Source organism: Orcinus orca, chromosome 1 (genome assembly GCF_937001465.1).
Source record: "Orcinus orca chromosome 1, mOrcOrc1.1, whole genome shotgun sequence".
In the NCBI taxonomy this organism is placed as follows: Eukaryota; Metazoa; Chordata; class Mammalia; order Artiodactyla; family Delphinidae; genus Orcinus; species Orcinus orca.
Window position 1 is genome coordinate 14,106,125 of NC_064559.1, and position 9,601 is coordinate 14,115,725.

The 9,601-nt window shown below is 55.5% G+C and overlaps 1 protein-coding gene across 1 annotated transcript; it reads right to left on the reverse strand.

Annotated features, from left to right (window-relative positions):
* Window positions 1–484: 484 nt before the first annotated feature.
* On the reverse strand, window positions 485–6,056 carry HLX (H2.0 like homeobox). The gene is made up of 4 exons (XM_004271014.4): window positions 4,978–6,056; window positions 4,017–4,196; window positions 3,069–3,253; window positions 485–1,319 (listed from the first exon to the last, which is right to left on the reverse strand). The coding sequence occupies exons 1-4, from the start codon at window positions 5,567–5,569 to the stop codon at window positions 822–824; spliced, it is 1,455 nt and encodes a 484-aa protein (XP_004271062.1). The 5' UTR covers window positions 5,570–6,056; the 3' UTR covers window positions 485–821.
* Between the last annotated feature and the right edge of the window lie 3,545 nt (window positions 6,057–9,601).

Genomic DNA, 9,601 nt, shown 5'->3' on the forward strand with positions numbered 1-9,601 from the left:
AAACCTGCTGCGTCCCCTACTCCATCCCCAAGCAAGGGGCAGTTTGCGCTGGAATTGCCTCTCTAGTACCAGCTGTCGCTAGGCTGACCCTGTCCCGCACCACTGTCTTCTCCACTCAACTCTGCTTAAGCTGGAGCTGCGGAAGGCTGGTGCGCACACTCCTCGCGTCCTGACTCCAGCTGGGGGAGCCATCTGCCCGACAGGCCTGACAGATTCTATGGCCGACTGAGCTCTCAGGCCACACTCAGCGTTGCGATCGCCGGATCAGTGGTGGTTAGCGAGGCCTACGAGACCTCTGAACTGGTGGAACCCCTAAGCCCCGGCGCCGATCTCTGCAGCAAGGTGGCTCTGAGGTTGCAGCATGTCCCCCCGAAATTCTAGTCCCCCACCTCCAGCTGCTGGGACCTGCAGTGTCCCGGGGCTAAGGTCCGGGTCGGAGATTCCAGACCCTAACGACTGCATCGCCCCAGCAAGACAAACGGCCTTTACAAACCATAGTAAACATTTTATTTACAAGTCTGTGGCATCCTAAGTGCATCGTCTTTCCGCCACGACCCCTAATGCGGGGAGGACTGTTTAGTCCAACGCTTCACAGTGCGAGCTGCTTGTATCCAGGCAAAAGTGCTCGGCGGGCGCTGGGAGCCTGGCGAGAGGCACTCCGACTCCCCTCGGCTCTGGGCGGGGTGGGCTGCACCGGCCCGGACAGCGATGCGCAAGCTGGGACTCCCGCCGCCACTGGAAAGTAGGCACAGAATCCAGCCCACACTGGAAGGCTGGGAGCCTGCACGCAGGGCCCCGCGTCTCCTCCAACCTCGTCCAGTCTAGAGGCCGCCGAGCGGCGCCGGGGCGGGCTCGGGGCTTTTGGGGGCGCTGCCAAGGGCTGGCTGGAGCGCAGGGAGCAGCTCCGAGGCGCCGCTGCCGCTGCTGTGGCCGCCGGAGCTCCCGGCGCCGCCGGTGCTGCCGCTACTGAGAACGCCGAAGTTAAAACCGCCGCCGCCGCCGCTCCCGCCACTGCCTCCGCTGCTGGCGGCGAGGAGGGCGCCGGCGGCCGAGGCCTTGATGACCGTCGTTTGGTGCAGAGACCGCTCGGCCCCTTCAGTCCGCTCCGTGTCGCTGGGGGCCATGTCCAGAGACTCGGAGTCGCTACTCTCGCTCTCAGCCTCGCCCTCCGAGCGGCTGGGGCTCAGCTCCGGCTCGCCGTCGCCAGCCGGGGCTCCGCCCGACGGTTTCTCGCCAGCCTCCTTGTCTTTGTCCTTCTGGGCCTGGGCCTCCTTGGAGTGTCGCCACTTCATCCGCCGGTTCTGGAACCACACCTTCACCTGCGCCGCGCCGCACCGGGAGACAAGTAGGGACAAGGAGGTGAGACGCAGGCTCGCTCCTATTGGACTTGCGCGCACCCTGGGGCACTCCCAAAGGCGGGAAAGCGTCGCCAGTTGTCCCCAGCACCTCTACCACAGGCCAGGTACTGTGCTAGAAGCAGGGAACGAGAGGCAGCCCAGGGAAACCACGAGGATCACCAGAGATCCTCGCCTAGGGAAGCAACTAGGACTGTTTCTCAAAATGTGGCCCTCCGACCGCTAGCCTGGAGTGACCTGGATGCCTGTTGGAAAGGCAGATCCCTGCACCTTGCCCTCAAACTAGGGAGGATCAATGCTCTACGTCGATGCTTCTTGACCACACTTGAGCCAGGAACCCCCCTCCCACGAATCTGATTACAATTATGGACCCCTGACCCAGGAAAATGCACATATACCCAAGATTTTGCACACAGTTTCAAGGGTTTGGTGACCCAATGTTAAGAATCCCTGCTAAGTTGGGCCCCTCCTCTACTGCCACTACCCAAGGCAAGTCCCTACAAAAACAATTCTTTTTAAGGAGCAACCGTGGAAAACAAAGGGGGAAGGGGGTTCAAAGAGTTAATCCCAGTGGGGTGGGGCACCAATGGACTTTCTATAAGAGAGCATTTCCTTGGCATGTGTGTACTCAGAAGCTGATAAGGACCCTGCTCCTGCCCGGGATAGACTAATCCTTCTGTGGGCTCAGAGAACACTGGAATTAAACCTGTGCAAAGTGGAGGAAGGGGGTAGGGATGGGGCGGAGAATCTATATAAATATACAATCCCCTGGGGGTCCCAATGCGTTCACACAAGTTCCAGCTTCCCTTTTAAAAATAACATCCACAGCTGGTGGAAAACGGCTGGGCTCTTCCAGTGTGTGTGCTGGGGAGGGGAGTTGTGTGATGGAGGACAGAAGCACCCAGGGAGCAAGGGCCATTGTGGTGAGGTGTTCGAGAACGGTGACTCTTCTATTTTCAAAACTTAAAAAAAAAAAAAAAAACAAAACAGGCCTTGAACTTGAGAAAAGAAAACATATTGAATTCAGGCACAATAGATTTGCTATTTGAAGATTTGTCGTGGAAAAAGAAGAAACTCAACTAGGCAGAACCTGGTGAAATGCTCTTGGGTGTTCTAAGAAAATCTCTTTTTCTTTCTCTTCCTCCCTTCCCCCTCCCATTATGCCGTTAGAAAATCGGACTGACTGTGGCAGCTCCAAGCGGACTTCTTGCCCTACTGGGGCTAAGTAATTCCGTTTGAAATAATGTTTTCACTTCCTCACAACTGGGGATTTCACAATCCAGCAGCAGCAGCAGGAGGATGAGGGAGGGAGGACAGGAGGGGGGAAGAAACAACAACAATCTCTTGACTTTGGAGTTTTATCTCTTCTGAAATAAACTGCCTCCTACAGCAAATTGTGCTACAGTCGAGTATATAATTATTATCTCCTGCTGCCTCTTTGCCTTCTCGGCAACATGCTTTCGCTTGTTGGCCAAAATAAACACGCAGCGCTTGTTGACAAACCTCTTTGGGGATGGGCTATTCTTTCTGTCCTTCTCCCCCACCCCCTTCCTCTCTCCTAGCTCAAATTGAGAAGTCCACCTAGTCTCCTGAAATTCGAGATCTAGTGTTTCCACTGCAAAAGGAGAGTCGGCCGGCGGAGGGGGCCTTGGGGCTAGGCCGCGAGCTGCTGCCCGTCAAGGGGGCTGTGCGTCGGGGCCAGAGCTGGCTTACCTGGGCATCGGTGAGACCCAGCATCGCGGCCAGCTGCTTTCGGTCTGGCTTGGTCACGTACTTCTGAATCTCAAACCTTTTCTCCAGACCTTTCCTCTGCAGGTTGGAGAAGACCGCCCGTGACCACGAGCGCTTTCTCTTGTACGTCTGCGGCATGGTGTCCTTCGTGAGCACAGCGTAGGGACCTGCCACCATGCGGGAGCAAGAGAGAGACAGGAGGACTCAGTTAGTGCCCTATCCGCGGCCTGCACGCCTGGGGCTCACTGTGATGCTTAAACTTGTTTTACGTTAACAGTCGGCTCTGAAAGCCCTTCACGCAGACACAGAATGGCCTCTCTAAGAAGGAAATGTACGGCTCTTAAGACCATAGGCCGAAGGCCTAACGCGAGTCTGGAGTGGAGAAGCCCGGCGTTTCACCGATTAATTCCAAAGTAAAGACATAAACCGAATGCATGGCCATCAGGCATGCTAAGAGCAGGCGAAAATGCGCCTCGGCCTAAAGGATCTAAAGATGACAGCCTCGATTCTCCACTCTGTGTGTGTGTGTGTGTGTGTGTGTGTGTGTGTACTCGCATCCATGCCCATCGTGAAGACAGAACCTTCCGGCAAATGTTTAAGATCATTCCAAAATGAGTGTATGTTAATAACACCACCACTTGCTGCATTTTCAAAGCACCCTCTCGGGCGAAAAGACTAGGGAACCCCCCCCCCCAGCCCACCCGCTCGCGCACACTTTCTTCCCTCCCCAGGCTCCCCACCCCTTAACCCCGGGAGCCGACCGAAGAATGAGCTAGCTCACTGAGAAATCTTTCGGTTTCTCTCCGGACGTGGTAGCCTCCCGCATCAACTCCGGGATTGCTACACCTCGGTGGCCACGTGATACTCCAGTCCTAAGTGTTTTGGCAGTCGACCTGCCCGTTAGGCCGTCGATCAGGAGGGTTTCCGTACCTGGAAAGGTGTCTTGAAACTGATGCTGAACTGAATTTCTCGGGTTCGAGCTTAAGGGACTCAGGATGGCAGAAGCCTCGTTAATGGGATCTAGAGACGCGAAGAACTGGCCGGTGGAGGGCTGCAGAGCGGGGAGGTGCATCCCCGCGGGCCGCCCGCCGGTTAGCAGCGATGTGAGATCTGGGGACGAGGGAAAAGAAGAGTTGTTACCCCTCCGGCAAAGCCACACTCACACTCTCTGGGACTTGTTCGTCTCCTCCCCCACCCCTCCGTTCCGTTTTCCTGAAGGGAAGTGGTGAGAGACCTCTGTCTCCGCGCCGCCGGGACGCCTCTCTCCCGACAGTGGCCCAGGGGCACTGCACGAACTGTTCCTGTGTGTCCCACAGGTGCACGTCCACGCATACAGCTAGGAAGGACTTCAGGTAAAGAGGCCTAAACGAAGTCACTTTCAGGTGCCTTCCAAGAATTCCACAGACCTAAACTGTCCCTCCAAAGGATCCCTCACCCTGCTCTCTTGGGAGTTTAGAGTCAATATTGTTCATCTATATTCCTTGGGTGGAATTTCACTAGAAAGCAGACAAATGGACGGGAAAGTGTTCCCAAAAGGGCTTTTCCTGCCAAATAAGGTAGTTCTCTTTGTAGATACGTGATTAAAGAGACAGAGAGATGATAGTCATTTTAGCAAATATTATTTACACCAACGTTTTTATGAATACTGATTCCGTGGCATGTGTTTTTAAAGCATCTCTGGATTCTTCTTCCTCTTTTTTTTTTTAAATGTAGAGCAGGTGAGTTTTAAACCTAATGTTTCACAGTCTCCTTACAACTCATTCTCTTCTCCCTCATTTTACCGATTTGTCCTTAATTGTGAAAACACTCAAAGGAATCCCAAATGGCCCAAGGATCGGGGAGTGCGTCAGTGCCCTGTTCAGAGGCCTGCAGCCTCTCGCCCAAGACCTACCTCTCAGTGTGTTGCCTTCCTTGACTTTTGGGTCAAATTCTGCAGACAAAATGCGGTCAATTCCAAATTTGAGGTCCTTACTGGAGGGGGCCGGGGCGGAAGCGCTATGGTGGGGATTCGGGACCAGCCGCGACCCGGAGGCTGGGGGCTGCAAGCTTCCAGCCCGGGGTGGAGGCGGAGGCTGCTGCTGCTGCGGTTGCTGCTGCTGCGGTGGCTGTTGTGGGTGATGGTGGTGGTAGGCGGCTGAGAGCGGGGACAGCCGCGGAGGGAAGCCAGCCGGGACTTCGGAGGGCGCCACCACCGGGGTGGGTCGAAGCGGGGATCTGGTGGCAGCTTGGAAAGAGGCGTGCGGGTGAGCCGATCCCAAGTGTGCGGTGAGGGCAGCGGCCGAGGCCCCCGCCAGACCCTCCGGAGCCGCCCCTGTCTCCCCAACGCCGGCGTGCAGGATGTCCGCGATGCAGAAGGAGGGTTTCTTGACGGCAGCGGGGTCCAGGGGGAAGGAGCAGCCGCCCGGGCCGGCGGAGGAACAGTAGGCGGCCGACCAGAGGCTGAAGTTGGACGCGTAGAAGGGAGCCAGCCCGGCGGCGAACATTCTGGCGGGGTGCACGGAGCTGCCGCCGCGGCCTGGCCGGGCCCGGTGGGTGGGGAGGGGCGCGGGGAGGGGCGCGCTAAGTCCAGGAGGAGGCGGCAGCCCAGCCGGGGACGATCCGCTTACTCTTCTCCGTCCGAACTGAAGGGAGGCCAGGGAGCCCTAGCGCCACCGAGGGAGGAGGCGAGGGCCGGATACCGGCCACTCACGGCCTCGGCCCCTGGCCTCACTTTAAAGGCGGCGCGGCGCCCGCGCTCCCCGCGGGCTGTAGGCGAGCGAGGGGTGCTGGAGCCGCTAGGCGGGCGGGGGCCGCGGCTCCACAAACGCCAGGGAAGCCGGGGAGACAGGCGCCGGGCACCGAAAGAAACACTCAAACAGCTAAGCCTTAACAGCTAAATTTAAAACAATAACAATAATAGTCCGTTAGTTTAAAAAGAAAAAAAAAGTAATAAGAAGAAAAAAAAAAAACTCCTCTCTAAAAACTCCCAAAGTTTTGGCAGGAGCTTTCGAGTCAGACCCAGGGTAGGACCTCGATCCGAGCGCTCATTGGCCATCCTGGTGACCAATAGGAGTGGGAAGTGGAGGGGAACTGGGAAAGAGGGCGTGGCCCGCCCCTTCGGCCACGCCCCGGCCACGCCAATCTGTTTGCTGCTGGCGCGTGGGCTGTGCTTGGTCGGGCGCGTCCTTCTGCAAAGGGTAGGGGACTTCGAACAGCTGCTCCAGGGAGTTCTAACTCCCACTAACTTCTGCAGCTCCGAACCGGCACCAGGCGTGGAGAGTTGGTCACAGCGCTCCTGGAGCTCTCGCCTAGGGAAGCTGGTGCTCCCGCAGATTATCGCGGGTGCAAGGCCCGCCTTGTGGAACTCTGGCGGCGCCCTAGGTTTCCCTCCTGTTTACATCACTCGGGCCAGATTTTTCTCCAGTCGGCCTTTATCCCGAGAGTCGGTGTCTTCTACAAAGCTCCGTCCTTCGTGGGTCCCCGCCCCCACGCTGCCCTGCTCTGCTCTCGCGCGGGAATGCGGCGGCACTGGGTCCGCTTCCCTGCCTCGGAGATCCTCAGGGAAGAGAGGAGGGGCGGTCGCAAATTAGCTGTATTCCGAGCTGTCACACACTGACAACTTGAACCAGTAACTTTTCAAACAAAATAAGATGGATGTCTCCGAACGTCTCTCTTGGACGCAGCCAACCTGAGCCTCGGAGACAACAAAACAAGCAGCCGTCCGAAACCTGGGAGACCGGCACGCGCGTCCCCTCCTTTAATGCACCTTGTAGGAAATGTCACCCTCCCTTCTCCGCCACATCCCCGATCACGTGGGGTCCATTGTTTTGCAAGGGCCCACAAGAGTAGATTTCCTTGGGGTTAAATACTACTTTCAATGCTGTGACTATTTCTCCAGGGAACCCCCTGGGCCTGGTCGCAGGAGAAGCTTCGGTGGTGACCGACGTCTTCACTTCGGACTTCGGGTCTTCAGAGCGCATAGTGGGTGTAGTGCGGGGTTTTCTGCAACACCAACATCTCTATTTTAAGAATTCGTTCTCTTTTAAATTATAGTCAGAGTGGATTTCCCCACCCCTCTCCCATACAAACCACAGGCCACCCAGATGAGCTCTTCTTGCACATTTTCAGGAAGAAAATAAAATAATAATAATGAAACAGAGAAATCTTTTGTTTTCGATTGTCCTAATAAGCATCTTCTAACAGAACAGCATCTTCTGTGGCGTTTTCCTCCCCAGACTTTCAATATAGTTGCAATAAAGTTTCTGTGGCTTTTTTTTTTCTTCCCCACTTCAGTATTTACAGGGCTTGCCGAAGAAACCCAGGAAGGCAACTGAATTTGCCATGCCTATCTCGAGTTCAGGATTTGGGCTAATGAATTTGGTTTCTAGCCTCTGGTTGCCGATGCTGTCATTTTAAGCTTTTGACTTTGTCCTGGAAAGTATCAATCACTAATCAATCATTTGTAACCAGCCAGCACTGAGAACAACCGCCGCCCCCCTGCCCCCCCCCACCAGCTTCTGTCTGTCTCTGTCTCTCCCCCCCTCTTTTACTAAGGGGGTTTCTTGCCCTGCTCCGTGCAGCCTCAGCCGCGACAGAGGTGTTATGTCCAGAGATGGAAAAGAGGGAGGTGATCTGCTGAGGTGAAGGGCACCTGGGGTGAGAGAAACGCAGGACGACCAGTCCTTCTGTTTCTAGCCAGAGGCCAAGGGGTAGACAAGCATAAAGCCACTCGAGGTGCTGGACCCTCCTTGAAAGGCTCCAGTGCAGGCCTTGCAGGAAAAGGCTGATGATTCTGGGGAGACTCCTGTGGGAGGGGGCGGCCTCAGTATAACTTCACTGCCCTCAGGGTAAAACACTAGCGCGAGTGTGGTAAGGGTGGCCTTAAGCCCTCTCTTTCTCTCTTTTCCGGTGTCACTTCCAATTCCGCTGCAAACATTGAAGCCGCGTCCTAAGCACAAACTCACAGTTCGAAAAGAGGCGCTAATATTTAGGCCTCACCCCCGGCAGCCGGCCGGCAAATAAGACGCGACCCTCGGGAGTGGGTGCAGGGTAAAGGCTGCGCGGAACGCGGGCTCTCCGGGTTTCCAGCTGCATCCACCACCCGCCTCTGCAGCATTTCAAGGCCCCGGGGAAGGAGGCAGGAAGGGTGAGGACGAGGCCCGAAGGCGAGTTTTCCCCCGCAGACTCTTAGCCCCGCCTCCCGCTCCTTTCTCCCGGCAAAACCCGCGGCTTGATTGTAAATTGCAACTTGCCCCGTGCGCCCTTCTGCTCTCCGAGACTCTCGGCTTCATTGCAACCGCATCAGCGCCACCCAGACCCACCCGGAGCTCCCGGAGGGAAACGCGAAAAAGGAAACCTTTGGAACGACCTCCTGCCTACCCTCCACACTCCTTCCCAGGCCCGGGCTTCGGCTCTGCGGGCCCCTCTCCCCCTTTTGAGTCCGCAGAATCCCCTCCTCCTCCTTACTCCCCCCACCACCCCTCAGAACCAAGAAAGCAGCAGGAAACCCTGGACTCGCCGGAGTTCAGGTCATCTCCTGTTTTTTGATGGGCTCAAACTCGGACTAAATGAGCGGATGTGCCTGCAAGATTGGTCTCAAAATAGAAGCGCCCTTAGTATTTTAGGATACTGCAGAAATCCTTATTTCTTCCGGAGAAAAACTCTATAATGACTCCTAGCACTTCCCCTTTCAATATTTGTACAACTTTATCTCCACCGACAAGTTGCTCGGGTGACGCAAATCCGCCCTTGTGTATTACAACTACCAAAATAAATGCGCGGAAATCAATTCCCTTCTAGCAATGAAAATATAAATATACAGCTGCGACTTTCCCCTTTAATCTTTACTTTCCGAGCGGCTCCGGGCTGTGGCGAAATGAACTGGTCCAGAGCAATTGAGACGGGGCGGAGGGTTGGGGGGGAGATGGGGGGAGGCCCTGGGGGCAGAGGCGAGGGCTCCGGGGGCCTGGTAGCCGCGGATTCCGGGCTCCAGCAGGAGTGAAGACGGCCTGACTAAGCCGAATTAACTTGAGCTTAAATGTGGCTGCACCGTCCTTTGAGGAAGCTCAGATGAAAAGCCGACTTTGTCTGAGGTTGTATAGCTGCACGGGCAAATTACAGTTGACAATAGAGCAACAGAGGTAGTCGTTTGTACTGAAAGGTTAAACAGCTTTGGGTGGGGGGTCGCACTAGATGGGGAGATACCATAATAGCAGGGGTTTCAGATCAATTCTGATGGCTGTCTTTAATGTTTACACCTTCCCCTTCTAAATCAGAGGTTTATGCGTCGAAGGGAGAGATGGGTCTCATTACCCTTCGGTTGTCCTGTCTTCTGAGTCTCCATCCTTAAATCACCAATGCTTGGGAGCACAGATACACACCAAATGAGCATAAAAGCTCAAGGAGAGTGAATGTTGAGCTTTGCTTATCACATAACATAACTCTTCAAGGGCTTAACCTGTCCAGATGTGCTTTCTGCTTTTGGACTCTGGAAAAAATAATGTACAAGATACACCTCCCCCAACACACACCTTTAA